A 27,754-nucleotide genomic window follows, 5' to 3' on the forward strand; every position below is an offset into this window, starting at 1 on the left:
TAAATCAGGACATACTGAATAAAAAAATCTATTTCAGTATGGTTTATTGAAATTATCTTGATATTACATCTATATTTGTGAGTTCATATACCACAACCATCTACCATTACACTGAAAAATAATTTGTATGTTACAAATGTACACAAGGTTCTTTACATATGTGTTATTGAAGTTAAAACCTCTCACTCCTGAATTATGCAATTTGCAATAGAGAATATGCATGCTGACAATTAATGCTATGATTATTTCAGAGAGTAAAAATCATCAATAACACAAGGAAAAAAGTTTTGGGTTCAGAAGTTTGTGTCAAGACTGTGGCCCATAATGTTCCCAGGTGACAGTTAGTCCAAGAGATGTCTTGAGTCAAATGTGGAGTCTCTTTAATGAGACAAAGCAAGAGGTAAGTAAGTCACTGTCCATTAACAGTGGTCTTATGGATTTTATCAACAAAATAAAATAATAAAGAAAGCAAGGAAAATGGTTTCTGTACTGTTATTCAAGTCATCATTAGTCAACAGAGCCGTCCACTATAACCCTCCACCGTGCATGCAGCCTTTATCTTGTCCTTCACATTTCACCACCAAAGAAGGAAGGTTATTTACCAGTCCTTATTATTTGAGATGCTAAAATTTTGTAATGAGAAAATTATACACCATTTATAGAATGAATATATATATATATATATATATATATATATATATATATATATATATATATATATATATACGCACACACCATGGATGGTACATTTAATAACTTATCATGCAGGTAACTGGTCACATAAGTTACCTTAATTCCGGTAGATTTTAACTTGCAAGTTACATTTTAAAATTCTATAAACTGCTAATAATTAATTGCACCAGATTACTATGAATTATGACATGAAAAAGAATAGTACAAAGCTCTGGTCACATGTCTAGTTAGACTTTTAATATATATGACCTATTATTGTACTTAACTACTATAAATGATTAAATTTACCAAACTTATATACCTTTGATACCCTACACTTTTTTTTTATCTGAAAATGAAATAAATTCTATACCAATATGCATAAAAGCACAAATAATGCTGGTTGTTTCATATAATTGTATTGATCAGTACTATCTCTGGTATGTTCACTTAAGAAGATTCTTCTTCTATCCTTCTTAGTGCTTACTTATCATAACTTCCTGTATTACTTCCTGAAGCTTTTTTTTTTTTTTTTTTATGATACTTCACCTATTCTTAATTCCACCTCTCCATATTTTAGGTGGTGTACTGTCTGATCTCTTACTACACTAATAATATAGGTATTTGACTGATAAGTAAAGACTGTATATATAACAAAATATGGTGGATGGCATGATATTTACATTTATTCCATAAGAGTGGTAAATAACCTTCCTTCCATTTTAGGATCAAAAGAAATGTACATTACCTGGTACTCTGCAGCCTTCTAATTGTGCTTAGATGCTATGAGGACCATCGTATAATTAACAATGCTTGGGATAAAAATGACATGCATGGCATTACGTATGCGAGTAATATTCAGTGAGTTATAATACTGTCTACAACTAAAGTAACTACTCCACTACAACTACATTACCTGTCAATCTACTTTGTAAAGAATGCAAAAACAGATGCAGTCACAGACCAAGGAGCAGCAGGACAAGAACAGCAAGGAAACTGTTTACCCAAGCAGGGAAAATAAAATAAAGCAGGATTGCCATAACATTAGAAAAATTACTTTTGAATTGAATTTAACCTTGCAAATGAAATTCTTTATTGTGGTTGTATAGATATTGCAAATTTTAGTACTTAAATTGTGTTAGTAGCTGTATCACATGAGTGATGAAAAGTCTGAATGAATAAAATTATTATGGCAATCAATCCATGCACTAACAAAAGCAGACAGTCACAAGTCTGTACAGAAGCATGTGGGTCAGTCACAGATTATATGAGCAAATGATGGGATTTTGGGAGTAAATTGAAGAAAAACTTCAAGCACTGTACTCCCATCTCACTTATGTATGTCAGTGATGAAGATATATCTGTACATATCTTATAGCCAGAAAACACTAATATTAATTACAAACTACATTGTTCATAAACTTTTTATAAAGTGAAATAGGTTATAAAATGATCATATAGGTGTGGATAATGTGTCATGTACTCCTAAAATTATCCAAAGCTAGTGATGTAACTGATATATGCACTCACTAATTTGTAAAACAGTAGATATTTTATATAAGATATACAGAAATTTTCATGAAAACTTGTATATATTACTTTTTAATGTTCATACAGAAAACTGTGTGTATAAGAACTGAAGAACTTTGCAATATGATTGTATTATAATTCTTTAACTTAAAAATATTTAAATTATGTTGATTCTATTTTCCTTTGAAGATATTCAATCAACACAATTTAATTTATACAATATTATAAGGAGTTTGCATTCTTTTTATACCCCACATTATACAGGTTTACAACTAGCTTACTGCTCTTACATTTGGCAAGGTAGACTTACAAACACTTACAATACGTACATACAACAAGAAAGTTGGACAGTCTACATACCAAAGCCAAGTGTCAAAACAGGACAGTGCATGGTGCAGAAACTTGACAGTAATACACAGGAAGAAGTTAATACAACTTTCAATCATTGTGCTATTTTGCTGGTTCAGCATCCTTCTCTTCTTCCACACTTGTTTATTGAATATACTCCATAACAAGCAAAGCTATCTCCTACTGTGAACCACATAACTTTAAAAATTGCAGCAACAAATTAAAATGACTAAAAGACTGAAAAAGATGAACCAGCACTTATACTACAAGCATGTAAGAACTAGAAGTATCTGAATTCACCTTTCTTGCCTTGGCGTTCTTTCCAAGGCTGTGGAGCAACTCGTTGCACTTCATCCTGTTGAAAAGCACCAATGCAATTCAGACTGTTATTTCATCAATATATTTGGATTTGTGGTTTGTTTTACAAACACTGGCACCAACTAACTATTGTTTTACAGACCTATGACAGCCAAACTTTGGTAACCTCCAAATTGCTATAATTCTTATTTGTGCATGTTACAAGAGCAAAAGATGTCTATATCACATCACAAAAGCAGTAAATTGCAGAGAGAGAAAAATGAGAAAATTATTAGTGCAATGACATAATTTGTTACACAAATAGTAATTTTCTAAATGTAGGATAGCATCTTGCAGGAAAATAGAAAGAAGTTAAATTCAAAACATGCTGCAAATTGTAAAATTGTAAAAGTGGAAAATTTGATAAGAATCATATTGGAGAGAATTTAAACTTCATAAAGTAAATAAACACATAAAAGCCATAAACCTGCAACTTACCTGATCAGGAGTATATGGAGTGACAATAGTGTGAGGGACATGAGCAGCCTGTCCACGAGCATTTACTGCTTTCCACCACTTACGGCTGTCATCCAAAACCTGATGAACACATTTGATTGAACCACTGTACTGCACATACTACATGCAATTTAAGATCATTACATGTGGTTTACATTACCTAGTATGGTTATTAGTAGATATGGCCAGGATGGAAAGAATTTCCAAACTCAAATTCTTGCTCACCTCCAGGTATTCCCCACGAACCACAGTTAACTCCTTGTCATTATTGGCAGTGCGTGGGTATGTGACCTGTACAATCTTTGCTCCTCGTGCTTTTAGGTCACTTAGCCATCGCTGCTGGTGCTTATCAAATGTGGACTGATCCACCGACTCCTGTGAAATGTCACTCCGACCAGCTTGTGGATACTCTGAGGGAGGCGTCATGGATCGGGGCCTGAAAGTTACATTTTATTTAATTTTGTATTTATACAACATACTTAAAGATGCAGAGAACAATGGAAAGAGAGAGAGAGAGAGAGAGAGAGAGAGAGAGAGAGAGAGAGAGAGAGAGAGAGAGAGAGAGAGAGAGAGAGAGAGAGAGAGAGAGAGAGAGAGAGAGAGAGAGAGAGAGAGAGAGAGAGAGAGAGAGAGAGAGAGCCACAATATGTAATAGAGAGAGAGAGAGAGAGAGAGAGAGAGAGAGAGAGAGAGAGAGAGAGAGAGAGAGAGAGAGAGAGAGAGAGAGAGAGAGAGAGAGAGAGAGAGAGAGAGAGAGAGAGAGAGAGAGAGAGAGCCACAATATGTAATATTATATATATATATATATATATATATATATATATATATATATATATATATATATATATATATATATATATATATATAATTATTCATATCTTCTAGGTCATAAAAGTACTGGCCTTAGGAAAAATTACGCTTTACTCTCAATTAAGTGTGCTTCCGAGTAATTATGTAAGAATGTTGCATATTCCTCTTGCTTAACCCATATTTTCACTTGCTTGTGTCAAAACAATAAAATTTCTCTTGATGGCAGGTGTTAATTTTCAGAAGTGGCATGTATGGAGGAAGTGTTGTGTCTAGATCCCTCACAACATAGGCTGTGGTTGAGTTTGTTTGTGTTTGCCTCTTGATTTGATGCCTGTGTCAAATATCAGCAATATTTTTCTTGTACATCTCTCAGTTCACAAGATTCTAATACTTACTGGTAGTATCTGAATGAAATTTTTCTCCTAAATGATGGCTTTCCTTTTACATATCTGAAATTTTTTTCTTTGTCAATACTGAAACCAAGCCTGAACATAAGGCTGAGGCAGATGGTAATGACAATGGTAGTGATGCTTATTACAATGCTATAAGGGCACTTACCTATCCTCTCTTGCATAGTACCGTCCCAGAGGAGGTGATGGCTCCCTGCGGTCTGAGTCATAAAAATCACTTGAATACTCATCACCACGCAGGCGACCCTGCCTTATTTCAGCCTGTTGAGAAAAGTGCTCATGAGTAATTTGGAGAAAGTACTTCCACAAAATCTGGCTTATCTATGAAATATCAATGACAATTATTCAAGAGCTACCATATGACACACATTTTCATACTGTCAACAAAATAACTGAACATATAATACCACTGTCAGAAAAATGTCAATTTTTTTAAAAATGTTTAAAGTACATAAAATCTAGAGAGCTTAAAATAGTTGACAAGATCACCGAGCATTTCTTGTACCTAAGAGCACTTACATAAACACAGTTCTCCTTGCACATTGGATGGGAAAGAAAAGAGAGAAGTTATCATTACAAAAAAGATATTGATTTAATATCTACAAGTCTCTCTCTCTCTCTCTCTCTCTCTCTCTCTCTCTCTCTCTCTCTCTCTCTCTCTCTCTCTCTCTCTCTCTCTCTCTCTCTCTCTTATGAAGTAGTGAAATTCATTGATAGTAAACATATATGAATTTAAGTTATGACCCACTTCATGCTGTGCACTCCTGATATCTTCTGCCCTGGTTCTCTTAACTTCAGTTGCCACCTCAGAGGCCAGAACACTGGACCGATCACGAGAATCATCAGCCAGTTCAGGAGCCCAGCCATTGGAAAATACTGAAAAGAGAACATTTCATGAGACACCAAGCATTCATAAGAGATAAATGTTCATTTCTGTTTGTTTCTAACCGACAAGTTATTTCTTTGAGGTTACAGTTGCTTAGTTTTCACTTATACAACTAAACTATTGATGGATTCACAGTTGCTACAAATCTTTCACAATTTCATTCTAATTAAGCAATCTTATATAATTTTCTTTATATATTCTCTATGTGAGAAAGAAATCAGGAAGATAAAATGACTAAAACATACAAGAGAATGCAAGGCCAGGAGTAGGTGAGACATCTGGCAGTGTTATAAGAATACAGTAGGGTAAATGACAACGCACAGTCATTATAACATAAAGCTGCAACAACACGCTGAAATATTATTAAATATTTAACAAGAATAACGAACCAAAACTGGCATAACGAACTCATCACTCGTGCAAGAATAGGAATTTTAATAAAAATTCAATAGGAATAACAAACCAAAACTGGCAAGATAAACTTGCCATTCGTGCAAACACTGAAATTTTAATAAAAATCAATTTGAATAACAAACTAAAAAAACTCGCAAGACCAGCTGTGCAAGCTGTTGTTCCTCTATCCGTCACCTGTCCCTTCCTCCCTTCTTTCCTTTCTTCTCCCTTCTTTCATCTTGTCTCAAACTTCCCTCCCTGTCACCTCCCCTCCCCCTTATCTGTCAGAGATATGGGACAAGGGAGTGATACTCTCTCTCTCTCTCTCTCTCTCTCTCTCTCTCTCTCTCTCTCTCTCTCTCTCTCTCTCTCTCTCTCTCTCTCTCTCTCTCTCTCTCTCTCTCTCTCTCTCTCTCTCTCTCTCTCTCTCTCTCTCTCATTTATTTTGTCATTTTTGCTTCATCCTTTCTCACTCTTTCTCACTCTCATATATGTAACTTCATTTTCAATGTCAATCAGTCTCATTCTATTTCACAATCCTTAGGGTTGTTCTTACTCTCAGAGAGAGAGAGAGAGAGAGAGAGAGAGAGAGAGAGAGAGAGAGAGAGAGAGAGAGAGAGAGAGAGAGAGAGAGAGAGAGAGAGAGAGAGAGAGAGAGAGAGAGAGAGATGCTGACAGTAGGTAAATGTGACTGATACTTGTCAAAGCAGCGCAAAATTTAGGATGGTATGAATTTCAGACTAGGTGCAAAACTCAGGAGGGTGCTGCATATATTTGTTGTGTAGTAGTGAAAATGTGCTCATTTTATTTATTTATTTTTTTATTTTATTATTTTTTTAACTGTGGATTTTTGTTATTTATTGGTTCCCTGGAACCAATTAATTTTTTCCCATAGGTTCGTCAGTCGCCATAACACACATTTCCCAAAACAAACACTACATTGGAACGAATCATGTTTATTGTCATATATCCTACTATACACATTAGAGAAATAGATAAGTAGATATATAGGTAATTTTTCAAGTGATCATTTCCCATCCTCCAGATCTATTAAACCTACCTGACTTAAAAGGAAATGTGGTATTATTCACATGAGATAAATAGAGATGAAATATACTCAAAAACTAAACATTACCTGGTTGGTAAGGTGGAACACTGTATTTCCAGCTGCTACGGGGAATACACCATGTTTCTCCAAGGCTTTGCCATATCTCAGTCTCCCGAGAAGTTAAACAATTCGTAAGTAACTCAACTGCATCAGCTGTGAGTAATGGTGACAGGACCTGGGAGAGAATATTTAGTATATAATATACAGTAATATTTAAGCCTTTCTTACTTTAAGGTAGTGGATAAAAATGTTTATATAAAATACCAATAGCATATATAACTCTTTCAGCATTTATTGTATATTAATTTGCTAATCTTATCTTCTTTCTTGTTTTGAATGACAAAATAAAAAGCATGACACTTCACCTTTCCTGGAAGATTTGGTCCATAATTTGAGTCCCTTGAGGCATCCACAATGAGGGCAAGTGGAGTGAAGAGGAAGTGCACCAGCTCTGGGGCATTGGGATCATGGATATGGGCCTTCAGCTTTGCCTGCAAACAATGAAAATCATTGTACATCAAGGCAAATCATACTTGAGTCCATTGAAAACTCAACTTTGTTTCTTAAATTTTATCTGCTCAATAGTCTTGAAGACAAATACATATTATTAACTCAGGTTGTATGTATACATACAGTTCGTGTTTTATTCAGAGTAACTTTCAGTATGACTTGCAAAAGGTTAGTGTACAAGTAGGCCATGTCAGTCTAAATACTTACCAGGAGATTGAATGAAAGTTTGAATTTTTGGAAAATATCAACAAATTCCCTCTCTGGTGGTGGTTTGGCACGCATGGACAGCAATCCATCCCCTATGTCTTTCTTCTTGGATTTTCGAGACCTAAAACAAGATGACTACCATTGATGAGCAGTTTACATGATTAGCCTAAATACAACAAAAGTAGAGTTGCAATCTCCTCCAGTCTACAACAATTACGGCAGGTCAGGCATGGGTACACGTGTAATGCGATAGTCACCTGCGGCGGCGCTCCAGTTCCCTGGTGGCAGCAGCTGTGTGCTGGAGACGTGCAATGAACCTCTCAATGTCATCAAAACATGAGTTGAGGATGGCCACATCTCGTTCATACTTCTCACTACTTGTTGAGGACACATCATCGTTGTGGCTCACACTTGACCTCTCTGATCTTGGGCCCCGTGCTTCACCTCGCACCTCGCTGTCAGCTGAAATAAAACGAAAAGAAAGTAACTTAAGAACATCCCATCTATAAATTCTTAATGAAAATAAAACAAATTGGTTAGACAACGCAGAAGATGAACAATCCTCTCAATGTTCGATTTGAAACGTCATCAAACGAGATGCGTTTAACCTTTAAAGTCACCGACATTCAGAACCTCCCGGACCACATTCCTCTTCACCACGTGGCCCTCGTGTCCTTGGTGTCCTTTATGTCCTTGGACAAGGGCGCTGCTTACCTATCTATCTATCTATCTATCTATCTATCTATCTATCTATCTATATATATATATATATATATATATATATATATATATATATATATATATATATATATATATATATATATATATATATATATATATATATATATATATATATATATATATATATATATATATATATATATATATATTCCAGACAAGTATACATTTGCACATAATATTTCCTCTCAATTAAATTAAAACAAAAGTTTCATGTGCGTGTCAATGTTCTTCCCTTCAGAAATTTCTTAGGTCAACAGCTAGCTTGTCGCTCCATAACGCACTGTTCAGTCACCCCCAAGCGGAGGCTGTTTCCTGTTATGCCACACACTGCAAACACCAGTCAGTAAGACCAGTCAGTAAGGGCATGCAGTCCACGGATTCAATGATGTGTTTAATTTCCAAAAATTATACCAACAATTTCAACATAGCATTGCTGGAAACAATTTTCGGCTGAACCGCGCACTACCGACCCTGTGACTAATTATGATCTTTCAAAATCCAATTATAATTTTTACCTCATGACAGGATATCTGATAAAGACAGGCACAAACCAGCGCCTAACTTACGTACTTGATACACATTTAAGAATGTTCGGGAAAATTCCCGGCTACTGGATTATACAAGAGGTCACTTATAAACCTTAATAAATGACTCAATACTTTAATGATCGATAAGGAGAAACCTCAATCATAACTAAATCAACTTAAAATACAAGATGTGTATACAGAAAATAAATTTGTTAACGCAAAAAATAAAATAAGAGGCACATTATACCTTCCTCCGCAGACCACGAGGGATGTTTACAATCTATACAGTACTGGCGGCTGTAGTGTACAGTTTACAAACCCTTGAACTGTACAGTGCTCACCTCGTATCATCTCTGCTCTCATCCTGTGGTGGTAGGCTTGGCGGGCGCGCTCCACCTCCCTGGCGCTCTCCCCTCCACCTTGGCGAACCATCCTTACACCAAACTCGGCGACGGACAACTATCACTTTTATTTAGCATCACCTGTTTTTCCGGCCTTCACTAGTTACTCTCGCCATACTATGTTCTAGTGCGTCACTAATTACACGCAGACAGCAAACAGTGTAACTTCAAGTAAAGGAAAGCTGCGTGTCAGAACCAGAGAAATTTAAAAACTCTTTTCAGCAACATTCTTGTTTCAAACACGGTTACGTAGCAAATTATTCCTTGACCATTTACACTATATAGTTTCACAACACATCCTTCGTTATCGAGTGGGCCAATATTTTAAAACACTAAGAAATAGTAGGGGGGAAAAACAGAGCTGATCAGTCAGGTTCTCGAGTGATTTTTATGTCGATGACGCAAAATCGTTATTATCACAAGAATCACAAAAAAAAAGGTATATAATAAAATAAAAGTCTCTGATAACTCCCATCAAAACTTGTTCGTGGTAATCGAGATAAAAAGCCACGCTGAAACGCTCGAGAATCCGATCTAAACTTGCGGCTGGTTAAACACTGCCAGTATGCTTCCCCAACTCCCGTTACATGCTAGGATGAAAATAATCTAGCGAGCCGCATTCTCTTTTTAATTATTTATCCTTTTCTTGAGCTGTCCATTTGTCGCTTGTTCACTTAGACAGTTAAATAAATAATGAATGACTTTGCTGAAACCCTGAAGAGTACAACGAATGCGAACGACAGTGATTGTAGTAAAAAAAATAAATAAAATAAAATAAAATAGTAGTAGTAGTAGTAGTAGTAGTAGTAGTAGTAGTAGTAGTAGTAGTAGTAGTAGTAGTAGTAGTAGTAGTAGTAGTAGTAGTAGTAGTAGTAGTAGTAGTAGTAGTAGTACGATTTTTCAAGATGGAGGAAGAGAAAAGAAAAACGTAGACGACACCTAGTGACCTTCACTATTGCCACATCACCTAACTTTTTCTTTGCTTCCTGTCCTCTACACACCAATCCTCAATCAAGTATCTAACTCCTTGTCGCTACAATCATGAGTGAACGCGGATCAGTAGCGGCAGGAGCTCTATAGTACGTGTTCTTTCTTTCCCACCTTCCTCCCTCCTTGATCTTTGCTACCTGCGCATTAGGGACTCCCAACAAAATTATAAAATGATAATGGTACAAAGAACACACCGAGAAAAAGGACAATAGGAGAATCTAGTCACGAAAGGAACACAATCCAACAGAAAAAAAAATAATGAAACGAAAAGATCAACAAAGCCACATATCCTCCAGCTTGTTTCGTGAAGGCAAACCTCTTCAACACAGACAACAATCACTACTACTACTACTACTACTACTACTACTGCAATAACAACAACAACTACTACTACTACTACATGGTTACCAATTTGCCGCGCCTGTTCTCTTCCTGACTTACGGAGGGAAACCTTCACCCTTCCCCTTAACCTTCCATTCATTATTATCAACACTTGACTACCTGAAAACCTTGAGTGAGCGGCGCTGATGAGAGGGAGGAAGGATGCATTACGAAGGAAAGCTGGTATGGTGATTATCAATGGGATTATCAGAATAATAATGTTGAAGTGAGCCTTGTAATGAGCAGGAAGGAATTCTTGAAGGCACAGTACATAGAGAGCAGTGAAGGGAAGGTGATGAAGACAATGTATTAGACCGGGACATGCGTCAGGGAGGGAGACTGCATCAGTGTGGTCTGTGAGGATGATACAATAGATGCACTCAATGAGGGTGAACCGCACAGGTCTCAATTACCATGTACTGTGCACAGATATAGAAAATATTCAATGATGGAACTTGGTTTTCCCTGATGAAACTTAAACGTGCGATTCGTATCCTTAAATGCTTTGTTCTTTCATAGGAACTATTTTAAACGGCCACAAATTATAAATCGAACTCTTAAGGATACGCTTTTACTTTCTTTTTGATGTAGGGTGTGGTGAAGCGAAAGACTGAACTTGTTTAGCAGAAAGAAAGGCAATGGGTCACAAGTGCAGATGAGAGGAGAGGTGTGAGTGAGGGCGATGAAAGGGTGAAGGGAAGTGTGGATAGGCGGACGTGCATGTGGGGGGAGGGGGAGGGTGAAGGGCTGCATCTACGAAAGGTGACGCTTGTAATCAGCTGAGGTTAAGAACACTTTCTCTTTGTATTAATGCTACTCTTCTTCCGTTTCTCTCTCTCTCTCTCTCTCTCTCTCTCTCTCTCTCTCTCTCTCTCTCTCTCTCTCTCTCTCTCTCTCTCTCTCTCTCTTGTTTACGTTTTTTTTTAAAGTTTGTCTTCTACTACCATTATTGTTGTTGTTGTTGTTATTATTATTTTTTACCATTTATGTTCCTAAATACAATGCAAATAACATTCATAATAAGACTAAGGTTGTGAATGACGCAACGACGTAAAACATTTGTTGTTGTTGTTCATGGTGGTGATGGAGGTGGTGGTGGGAGAGGGGAGTGGTTGCTACTATCAGCGGTTATGAAGCAATGGTCAGTCTACAGTCCTCACCGTCACAAGCCTCCTCCTGCGACCACAACTCACCATCGCCCGCCCACAAAGTCCCCACCAAATCATCCACCTGTCCAGTCCATTCGCCCACTCACTCCCGGCCTCCTCACATACACACACACACGGACAGAAGAACGGATAGACGCACAGAGACACAGACAGACATACTCACAAATATACATAACTTTTAACATTTCTTTGTAAAGTTCTGGAGAATAAAGGGAAGATAAAGACTGCTTCTGATACGCGTATTGATGTATAAACCTTCCCAAGTACATCGGAAGTGCAAGGAAATGTGATAAAGTTGACGAAAAGTGCAAGTTGATATCGATTCGTTACTGTTTTATGGCAGATAGTTACGGAATACGAGCATGATAAATTTCGACACACGTACAAAAATAGCCATAGTGATAAAATAATTTGCTTTCTCATGATGCTGACACACTGCCTCTCCTTTCTTCCCATCCTCTTTACAAATCTTAGCTCCAGAACTCCTTGTGTTTCCATTATAACGGAAAAAAAAAAAAAAACGAGTAATCACAAGAAAATGATGCCGTGTTCTTTCTCTCCACAGCGGCACAGTTTCAGTCACGTTTCAGTCGCATCGTGTAGAGGGAAACTCGCCAGCTTGAATCATACACCCAGTCGGGCAAATGTCACGAACACAGCGACAAGCACAGGCACCGCACACACACACACATCTACACCTACACACACACACCACCCGTCTCCCCGAGCGACGCGGCGCACACTGGACTGGATCCCAAATCGGCTGGCGCATCCCAACAACAGACCACCCCACCCCACCCTGTACTGCCGCCCCTCCCTCCCGCTCCTCTGCTCTCAGCCTTCCCCAGGTTTTCCCATACTCACTCTGTTGTTTATTTTTCTTCCTCTCTATTCTCTAATCCTGCCATTCCCAGCCTCTACACCTCTTTATGCTCCTCCTCCTCCTCCGCCTCCTCCTCCTCCTCCTCCTTCTCCTCTTCCTACTTCCTTCATTTCCTCGTTTTCCTCATCCTCCTTTAGATACCTTTTCTCAGCTCTCTCTCTCTCTCTCTCTCTCTCTCTCTCTCTCTCTCTCTCTCTCTCTCTCTCTCTCTCTCTCTCTCTCTCTCTCTCTCCATGGTCGCATGACGTATTAAAGGACAAGGAGAAAAGGATTCAGTAATGGTTATCCAATATCGACATGAACAAGAATAATGACACAATGGCTCAATTTAATTTTCCCGCAAGTTAAGTGAAGTAAATGTTTTTTTTTCTTTCAACAAGGTCAACTACCAGAAGTGTGTTGTTACATCATTCATATTAGGGGTGGGAAAAAAAAAAAGCATTTTCAGCATATTTATCACTCACCCTCCACCCTCTTGCCGTGAATGGACCACGTTACGTCTACTGATATGTATGTATGTATGAAGAAGTCACATCTTCCAGGACTCAAGACGAAGACACACATCACTTAATTATTTATCTTGATCTTTCCAAGACCAGCCATCAACTTCAACTTCAACTTTTTTCATTCGAATCTCCTTCCTTGAAAAATTGAGCCTCCTCCTCATCCCCACCTCTTTCCTCTTTCAAAACACCGGTACTAGTATAAGTGGCGGAAGCAGAGAATAAAAAGGACGCTGCACGTGGCAAATACCTGCATGACATTCCATTCACAAACAACTGAGGCTCTCTCTTTACTAATCTGTTAAAATCACCACTCGTTGTTAGGTTAGCTATCATACAAGACACAGAACCATGGCTGCTATATATATATATATATATATATATATATATATATATATATATATATATATATATATATATATATATATATATATATATATATATATATATATATTGTAGAGGACTCAGAGCCTAATGAGCTCGAGTGGACGGAAGGCTCACAAGAGCAATGTGGTGTGTAGGTGTTGAGTTGAAATGCAAACTGATAATCTGAGCTAACGTAAGAATGACCACTCTTTATTGTCTATTTCAGTATCAAGTTCTTACTGCGTAAAGCTAAATGATGTTCTTATTTCGTAAATGACATGCTGGTATGAAAATGAATGATGCGACAAAGACAGTAATAAAATTTTGTGAGGTCGACAGTCCACAATGGACCAAACTCCTGACAAGTAGGCGGCGATTTTACGTTCGGTGCCCAACAAAAGCGAATGTCGGGCGGGGACACAGTGGTGCGCTGGCGCGTGAACACCTGTGCTGGCTGGCTGCGGGGAAAAAACGTAGTGATATTCAGAGCGTGCTGCGTGAAGTGCGAGAAAAAAATGTTCATGCTCCTTTCTTATATAACACACACACACACACACACACACACACACACACACACACACACACACACACACACACACACACACACACACACACACACACACACACACACACACACACACACACACACGGATATAACAAGGAGAAGGAGCTGTCACATTTACGGAGTGCAGCCAACACCTGATTCAGCTATTAGGTGAAATAGGAGTGTACCTACCTGCCGTGCAGCAACTGTCAGTTCGCCGCACACCTCTGACCTCTCGTGCACATACAGGAGCTATAATATAAACACTGTACACTGAGCTGTGCCCTCTCCGACTCCTAAGTTAGAACGACCTTCGCACGCAAATGTTTTTTCAGAGGTTATGTTGCAGCCTTGTCCCTTTAGATGGCATTTCCTTAACAAAGAGACAAACTTGAAGAGAATGTGTGACAGTAAGTAGAGAATTGCTTTTTATCCGTTCAATACCAAAGCACCTACTTCATTATACGATTATTCTGTCATTAGAGAATTCTATCGAGTTAAGAATGATGCTTTTCGTTATCATGGGGTTACAAATAATCTAGTGACTCATTCAGTGTAACTATCTTATTTATTCTATTCTGATTAACAATAAGCTAATCTGATGAAGCATGGAAGCTGCCTACGGTGTTGAATGGGTTGAGAGTGCGAGAAGGTGTGAAGGGCAAGCGTGAGGGGCGCCACTGGATCACGAAGCCCCCAAGAAACCCCAAGGTCACTCCTGGCCAACTGGCTGACGTCACAGTACCGCCCTGCTCCTGACATATCACGACCGGAATTGCATCGTGTACTGACACACACACACACACACACACACACACACACACACACAACACCACGTACTGGAAACCTCAAAGCTAAAGGCGGTAGAAGAAAGTGGTGAAAAGTACAAATGAAAGTTTTCAACGAGGGAGCGAAATGAAGGGGGGAATTATTAGTAAATAATGTAGAAAGCCTTACATACACACTGAATATATTTTTGGGGAAGAATGAATGCAAGAGAACCCAAGGAAAGCCAGAGGTAAAAGGTACAAACAGATTTCTTAACATCATGACAGTCTTTGCTATAAAGTATTTACTATTAACAAAGTAACAGTAAGATCAGCAGAAAAAAAAAGTCATCCTACTTCAGCAGAAAGAAGCAGGCAAGTTATGAAGGAGACAGTCTGTCAAAACAGGACAAGAGATATCGAAGTTGATCTTCAGTGGCAAACAAAAACAGGTGAAGATGACACTAAAGCAAAAAAGTCCGCCTGACAACACTGATGAAGCAGCACAGAAAACAAACAATGAAACTAACAAAGAAACGACATTTTCAAAGCCAACTTGTATTGAGCAAAACGAAATGGAAGGATATAAAATAGATAAGACAGAACACAACTTCATAAAAAAACAAACACTTAAGACATAATAGTACGTATATAGCCAGACAAACAGAAATATCTCGTAAATGGACACAGACTTTCCTCCATAACTAAAGTTTCGGAAAATAATTCTAGACGCTTTCTCTGAACGGCACCACGACACTCCTTCACCTACGCACGCACTCAAGCAGGCACGCATGAACATGCCTGCATAACCTCTTCCCCTCATGCACGCACGTACTAACAAACAAAATACCAACCAGTTAAACACACCAGGGGAGAGAGAGAGAGAGAGAGAGAGAGAGAGAGAGAGAGAGAGAGAGAGAGAGAGAGAGAGAGAGAGAGAGAGAGAGAGAGGACCGCTTATCAACTTTCAACATTATCTCGAGGCGTGCTGCAAACACTGACTTCATCATGTACTGACGACGCAACTTTCGAAAAAAAAAAAAAAAAGTCGCACCTGCTTTTTCTCTTCTCTTACTTGTAAGTTCGTTCAAGCTTGGCCGCGAGACTTAAGCTGAGAGAATGAACGAGCGAAAGCGTGCGACAGTTGGTTTCGTTTTCTGTGATGCCTGTGAATCCTCGCCAAGCTTTGGGAACGCCAGGCACAGACTTCTCGGGATTGTAGTACGCAACGTGCAAACATGCAAGCTTTGTGACAGTGCTGCAGGGATGCGTGCGGGCATGAGAGAGAGAGAGAGAGAGAGAGAGAGAGAGAGAGAGAGAGAGAGAGAGAGAGAGAGAGAGAGAGAGAGAGAGAGAGAGAGAGAGAGAGAGAGAGAGAGAGAGAGAGACTTCCCACACAACACAACTGCATTTCTTAGTCTCCTTCTCTAATTTCATCTCCTTTGGCACGTGGCGGGTTAATGGCATCCCTTCAAGCAGCAGCAGCAGCAGAGAGAGGAGCGGTGCCGTGCCGGATCAAGAACAAGAGAAACAAGAACTGCACCGGTCTCGATCATGAGTTGCTGTTCTGCCGCCTCTTTACAGCTTCACAATTACCAGTCGATGGAGAGACAGTTTAATGTTTTGAGGTGTCTGGGCGACTCGGGTTATTTACACCTGCTTTACTGTTCTGACTGTTGAGCCCCAAATACTTGCCTTCAGATACATCTAATTCCTGTTTCGCTTTCTTTCTTCTTCGATTTAAGTATTATCGAGAGTCTAGCCTCACCTACCCTCATAATATGGCTGAAGAAATGTTACGGCGTCTGAACAACCCTTGTCCCTTTAATTACTCCCTCCCTCCCCCCCAAAAAAAGTCAAGTGCATAACTAATGTACATGTCTTGCTTTCAATCTGTCCTCGTAACATGGCTAAACAAACAAACAATTACAAAGGTTCCTGAACACCTTCCTGTCTGTTAACCATCCCTATCAAGACAGGTCGACTGCATAACTAGGCTACTACGTTACAAGTGGTGACTGAGGGAGTACTGGTCCCTGTCAGGCGAGGTAAAAGCAGCTACCGCGGAGAAATTATTTACCAACCAATCTTACCTCCTACTCCCCTCACGGCACCCGCCTTGACCCCGTGGTGCGGCGTTCCCCTTGCCTCGCCCTGTCATGTCACACAACTCAGGTGACTCACAGGTACACGGATCCCCACGCGCACATGTCCTTTGTTTACAAGCCGTACTGTTCTTTACTATCTCCTGCGCTTAACCTTTAGTTGCTAGGACTTCTGAAGTTGAGCAAAATGGTCTGGTGCAAGTTTATAAGAGTACAAGTTCGAAAGACATCACACCACTGACAGTAAAAGGAACGATCAAGTATTCCATATCTTTAAGTGCCTCCAGTTTTATTCCTGCACAATAAAATCATGCAAGCTTTCTTAAATGAAATATCAGGTGTCATTATTATCGGTAGTCAGATGATAAAACTAGTCCAGTCAACACTTCACAACTAACGCTTTTAAGAGCAGCCTTGTCCTGTACTGTAAGTAGGTCTCTCCCAACCTAATAATGAAAAAATAAATAAAATAGGCGACTTCTCAAGAAAATAAAAATCACAAAAACATTTAAAGTCTGCATGGCGGCAATATTCAGGTCACCTCAGCAACTCCAGTGCCAAGTAAGAGTGAAAATAGCTCGACACTACCTGCCTGATTGTGAAACCAAGACAAAAGACGCGAACAAGCCCACGTGCGAGGGCCTAACGAACTGGAAGGCGTCCAAAACTTAATCTAAAATATCTCAGCGAAGGGTGAACGGACGGCTGACCACCACTACCACCATCACCATCACCAGCAATAGGTCAGGAGAAAGGTCACAGCATTCATCGACCAGGTCACGAGCACTGTTGGAGGGATGCCACACACTATCACCACCACTATCGCTACCACCAACACCACTACTGCCTTCGTCCCTAACACCTATTAACTCCCATCCCCTATACTTTTACAGCGAAAGGAGGCTCAGTGCAATACAGTTATAATATACACAGTTATCTATACTTAGGTGACAGGCGAGATAACAGCGTGGAGTATAGAAAGGAGAGCGACGGCGAAAGTAGGTAGCTGAGTTGTTTCTTCTCAGTCTCCCCTCTCGTCCCCAGCCTCGTTTTCCAGCACATTGAACTCGGCTCTTGTCACTCAGTTACCTTGGCCTCTCGTAAGACTCTTGTATCGTGTGTGTAGACTCATCAAATCGGGTATTCCGCGCGTGATGATGTTCGTATGACTGTACGTATGCAAGTATTCGTATTCGGTAAGATTGACTATTACTACCACTATTACTACTTCTGTGACTACTACCATCAAGACTATTACTACTAAGACTACTGCAACTACTACTACTATTACTACTACTACTACTACTACTACCACTACTACTACCACCAAGACTACTACAACTACAACAACTACTACTACTAAGGCAACCACCACATGCACATCCACCGTGACCACTTCACAACGCAGATGCAGACCAGGTGGGGGCAAGTGCGGCCAGGTGAGAGACGGGGAGCACCAGGTGACGTAACGGGCCAGCCAACGCTCCCCCTCTCCGTCCTCGCTGCCACCATCACTACTAGTCACCCCAAGACTTGCTCCTCCCCTCTCCTCTCCACTCCCTCCATCATCTCTCCTCGCTTCCCCTCATTCCAGAATCACATACGAGATCAAGACATGAGGAAAACACTGATATATATATAAAAAAAAAAAAAAAAGAAATGTATATGCAATAAGGGCGAACACAAAGAACAGTTATGAGTCATTAACATCAGGTCTTACTAGTTGGTATCAAAGAAGTGGTCTTGCTTGCTAGCTTACCCACATCACTTCACCATGTAAGATTGAAAGGCATTAAGGCAATACGTTAAAAATTCAAAGCCGATGATAAAGGTAAGGAAAAGTTTGAGATTAGAAGACAGTAAGACAGTATGTTCAAGATTCAAAGCCAATGATGTGGAGAGGAAATAAAGATCAGAAAATGGTTTGGATCAAGGCAATAAGACAGTGCGTTCAAAATTCAAAGCCAATGATGTATAGAGGAAATAAGGATTAGGGAAAGGTTACCCTGCTTGAGTCAGTCGTTTGGTAAAGTGGTCGTCAGAAGTGAAGTAACTTTATGCACTCACTTCCACTGTGTTAATCTTGAGTCTTTTGAATTACCGACAATCACAAGTCCTCTGACCTGCTGACAGCCTAGAGTCCTCTGGTCGGCTGCCAATCTCCTAACAAAACCTGGCAGATCAAGGGACCCGAAACTGAAGAAAAAATGCAGAACACAGTGGAAGTGAGTGCGATATTTTACTCGAACATTAAACATGACTGTGCAATGGGAGCTTTAAATAGAAAGAAAGAATAAAAGTGTTAACGGAAAGGAAAGGTGATGCAGACAAAATCAACTACCGTGCAGTCAATTGTTAAATATATTTTAACTTAAAAAAAAAGAAAAAAAAAATGATGAATACGAATAAACAAACAAAAAAGTAAATGACCTGAAAGCAGTAAGAGAGGAGGCGATTCAGATATACAGTAATCGTAAGGTGAATGTAAAGTACGATAAACAAACAAGTGAACTAACAAAGCACCACCAGTTTCAGAGAGAGAGAGAGAGAGAGAGAGAGAGAGAGAGAGAGAGAGAGAGAGAGAGAGAGAGAGAGAGAGAGAGAGAGAGAGAGAGAGAGAGAGAGAGAGAGAGAATGCAGGGCAGTGAGGTATATTAATGCAGAGGCAAACCGAGTGTGGCTAAAAGTTGTTCGCTCTATAAAACTTGCAGTACATAAGATATCACACACGCGAGGAGAATGCGAGAGAGGAACTAGTCTACCCACCGAAGGGGAAAGGGATGTACAGCACCACACACGCCTTGCATGAAAGGAAGACGAAATGTATCACTCGCACCTCATCAAAATATGGTCCAAGCATTACATTTTTTACGAAGACGAAGTTTACTACTCACTCCTTACATGGAAACTAAGATCTGAGCAATGAACAAAAGGATTACCTCTCGATCATCACAAAACAACGATCTAAGTAGTATTAAAAGGAAATTAAGTTTAGCCTACACTCCTCCTTACACCAAAATAAAGAATGAAAGAACGATATTGAGCATCAACACACCCACCTGGCATGAAAACGACCCAAACACTAAAGGAAGAAGGAATTCAGCAGACGGTCCTTCGATCAAACACCACACACAGTTACATTACACGACAGCTGCTTCAACTCCCACGGCGATGAAAGAAAACGGCGACAGATAAGGTGCACCGGTCTCCACTCCCCAGTCATGCCTGTCGGTGCTCCACAAACACCTGCCGGCACTCCGCCACACACCGCCACAGCGCCACCACCTCACCACGCTCCAGCGCACTAACAAACAATGCCAGGGAGCTCAAGGTCACACCGATAACCTATTCCCTCTAAAGGTCATTGTTTCCTCCCATTAAGCACCCTCTTCTGGTCCTGTCTACCAACCATCTCCCTTTCACCCTCTAATTCTCTATTTTCTGGTCCTTTGTGTCATTTCTTCCTCTGTAAAAAGACGGTCTCGCCTCTGTTAACTCTTCCCTTATGTTCTATCCAAACTTGGCATCTTTCCTTCCTTAAAAGACTATATTACGTACATCCCCTTCACTAAATGTAAACAAAACAACAAGAGGAACATTCTAATTGTATGAACATCTAATCAAGGCTTTTTTTTCTGCCCTAGTCTACCTATCATCTTTCCCCTCTAGACACATCCCCAACTTCCCCTTCTCTCTCTCTCTCTCTCTCTCTCTCTCTCTCTCTCTCGTCTCTCTCTCTCTCTCTCTCTCTCCTCTCCTCTCTTCTCTCTCTCTCTCTCTCTCTCTCTCTCTCTCTCTCTCTCTCCTCTCTCTCCTCTCCTCTCCTCTCTCTCTCTCTCTGTCAAACAGAAACGAAACAAGAAGCAGCTGTACCAGACCCTGAGGTACTCCACCGGCATACCACTCTCTTTTTTGGGAGGGAGGTGGAGGTCCCTGAAGCACATCGAACGGAATTTTAAATTTGCCTCCTCCTCCTCCTCCTCCTCCTCCTCCTCCTCCTCCTCCTCCTCCTGCTGCTGCTGTTTCAAGATTCCTTCGTTACTTTCACTAGGTGGATCGTGTCAGGGAGATTTGAACAGGGTTTTGCCTTTTTTTCTTTTAAGGTGAAATAGCTCGTGAAATAACTTATATTATTCCAGGGGGGGGGAGAGAGAGAGAGAGAGAGAGAGAGAGAGAGAGAGAGAGAGAGAGAGAGAGAGAGAGAGAGAGAGAGAGAGAGAGAGAGAGTAAAGGGAGGTCAAAGAAGGTAGACGCAATCACCCTCTCTCCCTCCCTCCCTCCCTCCCTCCCTCTCTCTACCCCTCCCTTAAAGATAATTTTCTACAATTGTCGTCGTCACAGGTCGGCCGAAATAATCTGGGCAGCGTTTACCTCACTTTCTCCTCTGGGATGATGCAACTTTGCCTGGTGACTCCCTCCTGCCCCACCTCTCCTTCCCCTTCCCTCCCTCAACCCGACACTGGCATACGCATCTGGAGAGGGACGGAGAGAGGGAGGGTAGAGAGGAAGGGAAGGAAGAAAGAAGAAGAAAATGCATGTGTGTGTGTGTGTGTGTGTGTGTGTGTGTGTGTGTGTGTGTGTGTGTGTGTGTGTGTGTGTGTGTGTGTGTGTGTGTGTGGATGAGAAGCGGAAAAGCTAGAGAATGATACTGTAAATGCAAACAGTGAAATAGCAAGAAATTCAAAAAGAACAAACGAGCCGAAAAGATACCATGTAACATCCACACACACACACACACACACACACACATACACACACACACACACACACACACACACACACACACAGCAAACTCAATAAAAGAAAAGAGAAAACGATAGACAAATAAGAGAATATTTAAAAACAGAAACCTCAAAACCCTGAAAATAAAGAGAAGAAAAGAAAAGAAAAAAAGGAAAGCTGCTACACAACGGGACTTCTTGACTGAGGCAGCAAGGACCATGAGGATAGAAGGAGGTCTCGCGAGTGGCTGACATGGATCCTTCACGCTGGTACTACATTGTTACTGACTGTTACAGCAATCTTTTCACCTGAGGACACGGCCACTGACTCTCACTCGCTGATTGGTCTGGATATTACCGTCTTGTTTTGCAACATGAGGCAAAAAGACGTTGCATGTTTACCAAAACGCTTATTTAATCGTAAGTTCATGGATTATCCAAATAAAAATAAACTGGTGGATAATCTGATTTCTTAAAATGAAATGATGACTTGGTGGGAATGGAGTGCATATACCACATGTCTTAAAACAAGGCATAAATATGCAGACCAACCGATCAGTGGCAGTGTTACGTGGCCCCGTGTCCTCAGGCGGCAAAACTACTGTGACAGAGTTGGTGGCACCGCATACGCTACACCACAACAACACTGTCACGTGAGAGAAAAGCTAACCAGTTGAGGCATCACTTTTTTTTTCTTATCCTTTCGTGTTTTCTCTTTCACTTTCTATCGCACTTTCACATGTTCGGTGGCTGTTGCTGCTGCTGCTATGGAAGAGTGGAGGAGACTGCAATGAAAGTACAAGGTGAAAACGTTGACGGGTAAGGTGTACAGGACGCACTAGCTATAAAGTACGTGAGTGATGGGTACCGACGCTTGCTCATCCGTACACTTAGTTTTGGTGGTACAGTTGTGGTCCAAAGTCGAGCAACTTTCTGCGGCTACTTCTTCCACTGTGTTCACTGTTTTTTTTTTTATCTCGATCTAAAGTCCTTGATCTGCTGACTACCTTCTTACGAAACCTGACAACTACTGGACCCTAAGCAGACCGAGGACTTGAGACTGCGTGGCGGCAAGAGGCGTAGAGGAGAGGAATGCGGTGTATTTCTCGATTAACTATCCATAACTATATCGTGCAGCATTCCTTGGTACACTAAGTCAGCCAGATTTACTTGAAAATACCAGTAACACTAGACTCGCCGTCCTTTCAGAGAGAGAGAGAGAGAGAGAGAGAGAGAGAGAGAGAGAGAGAGAGAGAGAGAGAGAGAGAGAGAGAGAGAGAGAGAGAGAGAGAGAGAGAGAGAGAGAGAGTTCAGCTTCTTGATATTTTTTAAATGCTCTCGTTTACGTCTGAAAAGAAAAAAAAAACTAGCAGTTTTAAGTCATCCACCACCACCACCACCACCACCACTTCATTTCCCTCCTACACCTCTTGATCCTCCTATTTTCTTCCATCTCAACATAAGCTAATGCACTGACAAAAAGATCCCCCTTTCGCCAGTACGCGCAACCCCTCACATCTTCATTCCTCACGCTACCAGACGCAAAACGAACAATGCATCAACACAGCGCACCACTCCCCACTCCCGCGATGCACCCACTAATGCCACACTCCATACAAAGCAGGGTGACGCAGCTCCTCTTACATTACCTCTCTTACGCTCAAGATTACCTCAACTTCACCTGCACTAAAAACTCTCACGCGCTGCTAACACTCTTACGTCTACACGGGTCCTCTTCTCTGCTCACAACGGGTATACAAAACAGAGAGAGAGAGAGAGAGAGAGAGAGAGAGAGAGAGAGAGAGAGAGAGAGAGAGAGAGAGAGAGAGAGAGAGAGAGAGAGAGAGAGATTGGATGGGTGGATAACAACAGAAACAAACTGGATGTGCTGGATTTTACAGTTTTCTTAATGCTCAACAACTTTGCGTTCGACGGATTTCGTGTCACGGTCTTCTAGTTTGTCCGTTTAAAGAGTACTAACCCTTCCCCCGCTCCCCACCTCTCTCTCTCTCTCTCTCTCTCTCTCTCTCTCTCTCTCTCTCTCTCTCTCTCTCTCTCTCTCTCTCTCTCTCTCTCTCTCTATCTCTCTGCGCTTTATTCTTGTGTGTACATTTGCCTCTATTTCTCCTGTTCCCACGGTGCACTGACCCAATAACTCATTGCCATATATTTAATCTGCATTCACCCATGACAGGAGAGAGAGAGAGAGAGAGAGAGAGAGAGAGAGAGAGAGAGAGAGAGAGAGAGAGAGAGAGAGAGAGAGAGAGAGAGAGAGAGAGAGAGAGAATATGTCTGTACCTGAATTAAAATTATAGAATTAAAGAGCTTGCGAAGGTCACCACGGTTCCTTGTCACGAGAGAGAGAGAGAGAGAGAGAGAGAGAGAGAGAGAGAGAGAGAGAGAGAGAGAGAGAGAGAGAGAGAGAGAGAGAGAGAGAGAGAGAGAGAGACGGGATGCTGCGTGTAAACTATTATGTACTATCTGACACTTTTACTACTGCTACTGCTACTACCACTACTATTACTACTGCTACTACCACCATCATCACCACCACCACCACCACCACCACATCCATCATCTAGCAGTACTACATCTAACCACATGATTATGGGCTGGGAGGAAAAAAACATATATCAGTACGTGTGTGTGTGTGTGTGTGTGTGTGTGTGTGTGGGGGGGGGGGCTATAGTCTATACTTTTCCTAATTTCAGCTCTTTCCATGGGTGTGGCGCGGAAGAAGGGAAGGGGAGGGAGGGGGATGAAGGGGAAGAAGGGGGAGGCAAGTCATAGGGAATGTATACTTAGACACGGTGGTGGTGGTGGTGGTGGTGGTGGTGGTGGTGACGGGCGACGCGGTGGTGGCACAATGGCAGTGGTCGAGGATGGAGAAAGGATGTAAGAACTAACCAGCTTCACTACAGACAAAAACCAGCCATGACTACCACTACTACTCCTGCTAGCCACCAGCCTCCTCCTCCACCTCCTCCTCCAATACCTTCCTCTGCTATTTATCTCATCCTCGTCTCCCGCACATCGCTCAGTTCACTCACGCATGGCCCGTCTCTTCGGCTCGCTTCGTCGCCGCACTATCGATCTAAACTTCATAAAAAAAACCATCTTCCCAGGGCCACACTTTCCACGCTCATAAAACACACAGAGCCGTTACGAGCCGCGGTGTAGACGGCACATCAGAAACTCAAACCTCACGCCATTCCCTGAGTTTATTATTAAGGTTTACAAGTCTAGTATTATGTATTCTAGACTAGTGACGCCCTGCCGTGCTAGAGAAATGATTTATGTAGTATTGTTGTATATCTTGTGGAAAATTGTGTTCTTAGTTTTTTTTTCTCTTTCTTTCTTTTAATCACTTTACATCCGTCTTGTTTTGCTGCGTGTGCTTTGCATGTGGGAATTATGGAAGGGCCACAGGGAAACGACAAGGATTTCTTCGTTAAATTATTCGGATTTTTTTTTTTTTTTTTTTTTCAATTTCCTCATGACGTGCGTTGCTGCAAGTTACCGTTTACTCCTCACGGGCATAAGCTTAAAAATAAGTAAAAAATCATAAGGAAATAATAAGGTGCTCTTCGTTAAGTTATTCAGATTTTTTGCTCGTTTCTCCTTTAGACGCAGTACATTCGACCCTGAGAGTTACCGTTTTCTCCTCGCGGGCCTAGGCTGGTGCAAGGGTGTGTTCGCCCAGCAGGTATCGGCTAGTGTGTACGTACGTGTGTAGACTGGTTGGTGAACGCTTCTGGCACTACATGATTTAGCAGAAATGTTGAAACGGTAATTGCCTGAGATGAAAAGAAGCTGATAAGTAGAAACTGGTTTATATGAAAAGTATTTCAGCCTCAGTCGAGCAGCAGTTGGAGGCGGCAGTGACATCCTCCCCCATCCCAGTCCCTCCGCCACCCCACCCAGCGCCCCCACCATCCATCTTCCAGTCCACTCCGTAACAGGTGCGATGAGAAAAATGCGACCAACACCAGTTCGTGAAAATCGAGGTGTAACGGCCCACTCCAGGATCCGAACGTGATGCTCTTGCTGGTCAATTTATGGTCAAGGCTTCAGTGGTCCAGTGGCGCAGTTTTCGCGCGCGTTTGGATCGTTCCCGCGGGTCGATTAGCCCACTAACACTGATGGCATGTTACCTCACTCCCACGGGGACGGTACACCAAATAATACTCGATACAAAAATACCTTATTAGAAAGTGAACAAACTGCAGTAAGCCACAAACAAAAAGATCAACTTACTGCTGGACTTGGTGCTGCTGGGACTTAACTTGACCTCAGCGTCTTCAGGCACCACCTCCAGCTCCTGGGCACCCATCTCGTCCCTACCAGGCTGCCACCTCCACAGTCCCTGGCCTCACACACACGGGATGCACAACAGTTCACCAGGATTACTTCTCAGTCTCCTAAGACATTTAGTTCAGTCACACGAAGGACACCTCGAGGCACTGGCACTCCGGTACGCGTCAAGACGGCGTCTGTGGCGGGGCGGCGGTGTGGGCGGCACGCGGCACGAGACTGGACTGAGGCAACGGGTGCGGCGTGAAGTGCCCGCGACCACCAGGCACCGCACCGCGCCGCGCCCCGCCACGCCACGCCCTCCTCACCTGCGTCGTACCTCACCAACCCGCCCACCTGCAGACACACCCACCCATGCAATGCTCTCTCTCTCTCTCTCTCTCTCTCTCTCTCTCTCTCTCTCTCTCTCTCTCTCTCTCTCTCTCATCCTAATCTCACGCAGCGCCCTACACTTAGCGCCTCCCCGCCCTGAATCGTGGCCCTAACCACCTCTCACCCTTGACCCTTCCTTTACCCGCCGCACGGAGCGAACGCAACGCAATTAGCACACCTTTCCCTAATCGCTCCAGTCACCACCTCCTCCACCTGGCTCACTGAGGGGAATTTCGTCTGCTTCCGGATGAAAGATAGAAAGAAGGGAGATTTACCTAAAGCACACTTCCTACACCTCCTACGTGGTTCCGTTTCGAGGTGGAGGAGGAACGGCAGATTCAACAGACGAGATGGAGTGAGGCCAAACTGGCTTTTCAGATCCGGCCTCAGCACGCGCCCCTCCTGTCAGCTCTGCCTGCCTAACTGTCTCTCTGTTTGCCCAGCCATCATTGCAGCAGCTAACCCCACCCTCTCCCCTCCCTTCCCCTCTTCTCTCTACCTCGTACCTACCCACCGCCATCTTTAACACGACTGGGTTGAGCTGAATCACCTCCTGCTCACGTGAATATTATTAACTTCACCGTATCCTGCAGCGTTAAATTGTTCACGATTACAGACAATGTTCGGGATCCGCATGTCTGAGCACACTTGACCTATAATAAAGTCTGGCGCCGGGCGAATAATGGTTACCCGTGTTGCCATCACCTGTTCGTATACCAATCAGTGCTGTCTGGTTCCGTGAGTATCGAATTTGATGCAGTAGTAATCGTAGTGTCCGCAAGTAATGAACTCTCCGCGAATCTGACAAGACGCAGAAACCAAGGAATCCAATTCAGGAAGCAGATGTCCAAAGCTTGAGGATGTGGTGAGGCTGGGTGGCCGCCGGATGGTTGGGTGGGCGTGGCGAGAAAGAGTGGGGTTGTGGTGGGGGAGCAGTGCTGGGGAAGGGTGGGGTATGGAGTGTGTAGGGCGTGACTAAGCGTGACTGAGCGTGACCCTCCAGAAGGTACGACGCAATGCTATGAATCCCGCATGACCTTCCATTCGTCGTCTGCCTTTCCCCCGCCTTTCCTCCTCCTCCTTCAGTAGTTTCTTTTGTGGTGTTTTCCTGTATCCTTGATCCCGCCTGTTCCGCGACAATAGGTAATACACAGTTCTCAGTTCCGGGCTGAATATAAAACTGTTAGTTTAGTTGTATATTGTGCTAGACGAGCATGCATGCATCATAACAACTGCTATGCATAGATTGGTTATGCTTCGTATAAAGGAAAAATATCTTAACA

General features: G+C 41.9%; 1 protein-coding gene across 12 annotated transcripts in view; it reads right to left on the reverse strand.

Annotated features, from left to right (window-relative positions):
* Nucleotides 1-27,754, reverse strand: part of LOC135101471 (epidermal growth factor receptor kinase substrate 8-like) — a 104,810-nt gene that overhangs the window by 6,123 nt on the left and 70,933 nt on the right. For 8 of the 12 annotated variants that reach the window (XM_064005464.1, XM_064005460.1, XM_064005471.1 and 5 more), the window contains 10 exons: nt 7,945-8,149; nt 7,688-7,808; nt 7,336-7,461; nt 6,998-7,145; nt 5,332-5,459; nt 5,103-5,117; nt 4,732-4,844; nt 3,589-3,799; nt 3,346-3,444; nt 2,851-2,905 (listed from right to left, as the gene is read on the reverse strand). In XM_064005464.1, the coding sequence (XP_063861534.1) occupies nt 2,851-2,905; nt 3,346-3,444; nt 3,589-3,799; nt 4,732-4,844; nt 5,103-5,117; nt 5,332-5,459; nt 6,998-7,145; nt 7,336-7,461; nt 7,688-7,808; nt 7,945-8,149 (1,221 nt within the window). The remainder of the gene's footprint in view (nt 1-2,850; nt 2,906-3,345; nt 3,445-3,588; nt 3,800-4,731; nt 4,845-5,102; nt 5,118-5,331; nt 5,460-6,997; nt 7,146-7,335; nt 7,462-7,687; nt 7,809-7,944; nt 8,150-27,754) is intronic. The other 4 variants (XM_064005467.1, XM_064005463.1, XM_064005462.1 and 1 more) reach the window with 1 other exon arrangement.

This window comes from Scylla paramamosain, chromosome 6, assembly GCF_035594125.1.
Source record: "Scylla paramamosain isolate STU-SP2022 chromosome 6, ASM3559412v1, whole genome shotgun sequence".
NCBI lineage: Eukaryota > Metazoa > Arthropoda > Malacostraca > Decapoda > Portunidae > Scylla > Scylla paramamosain.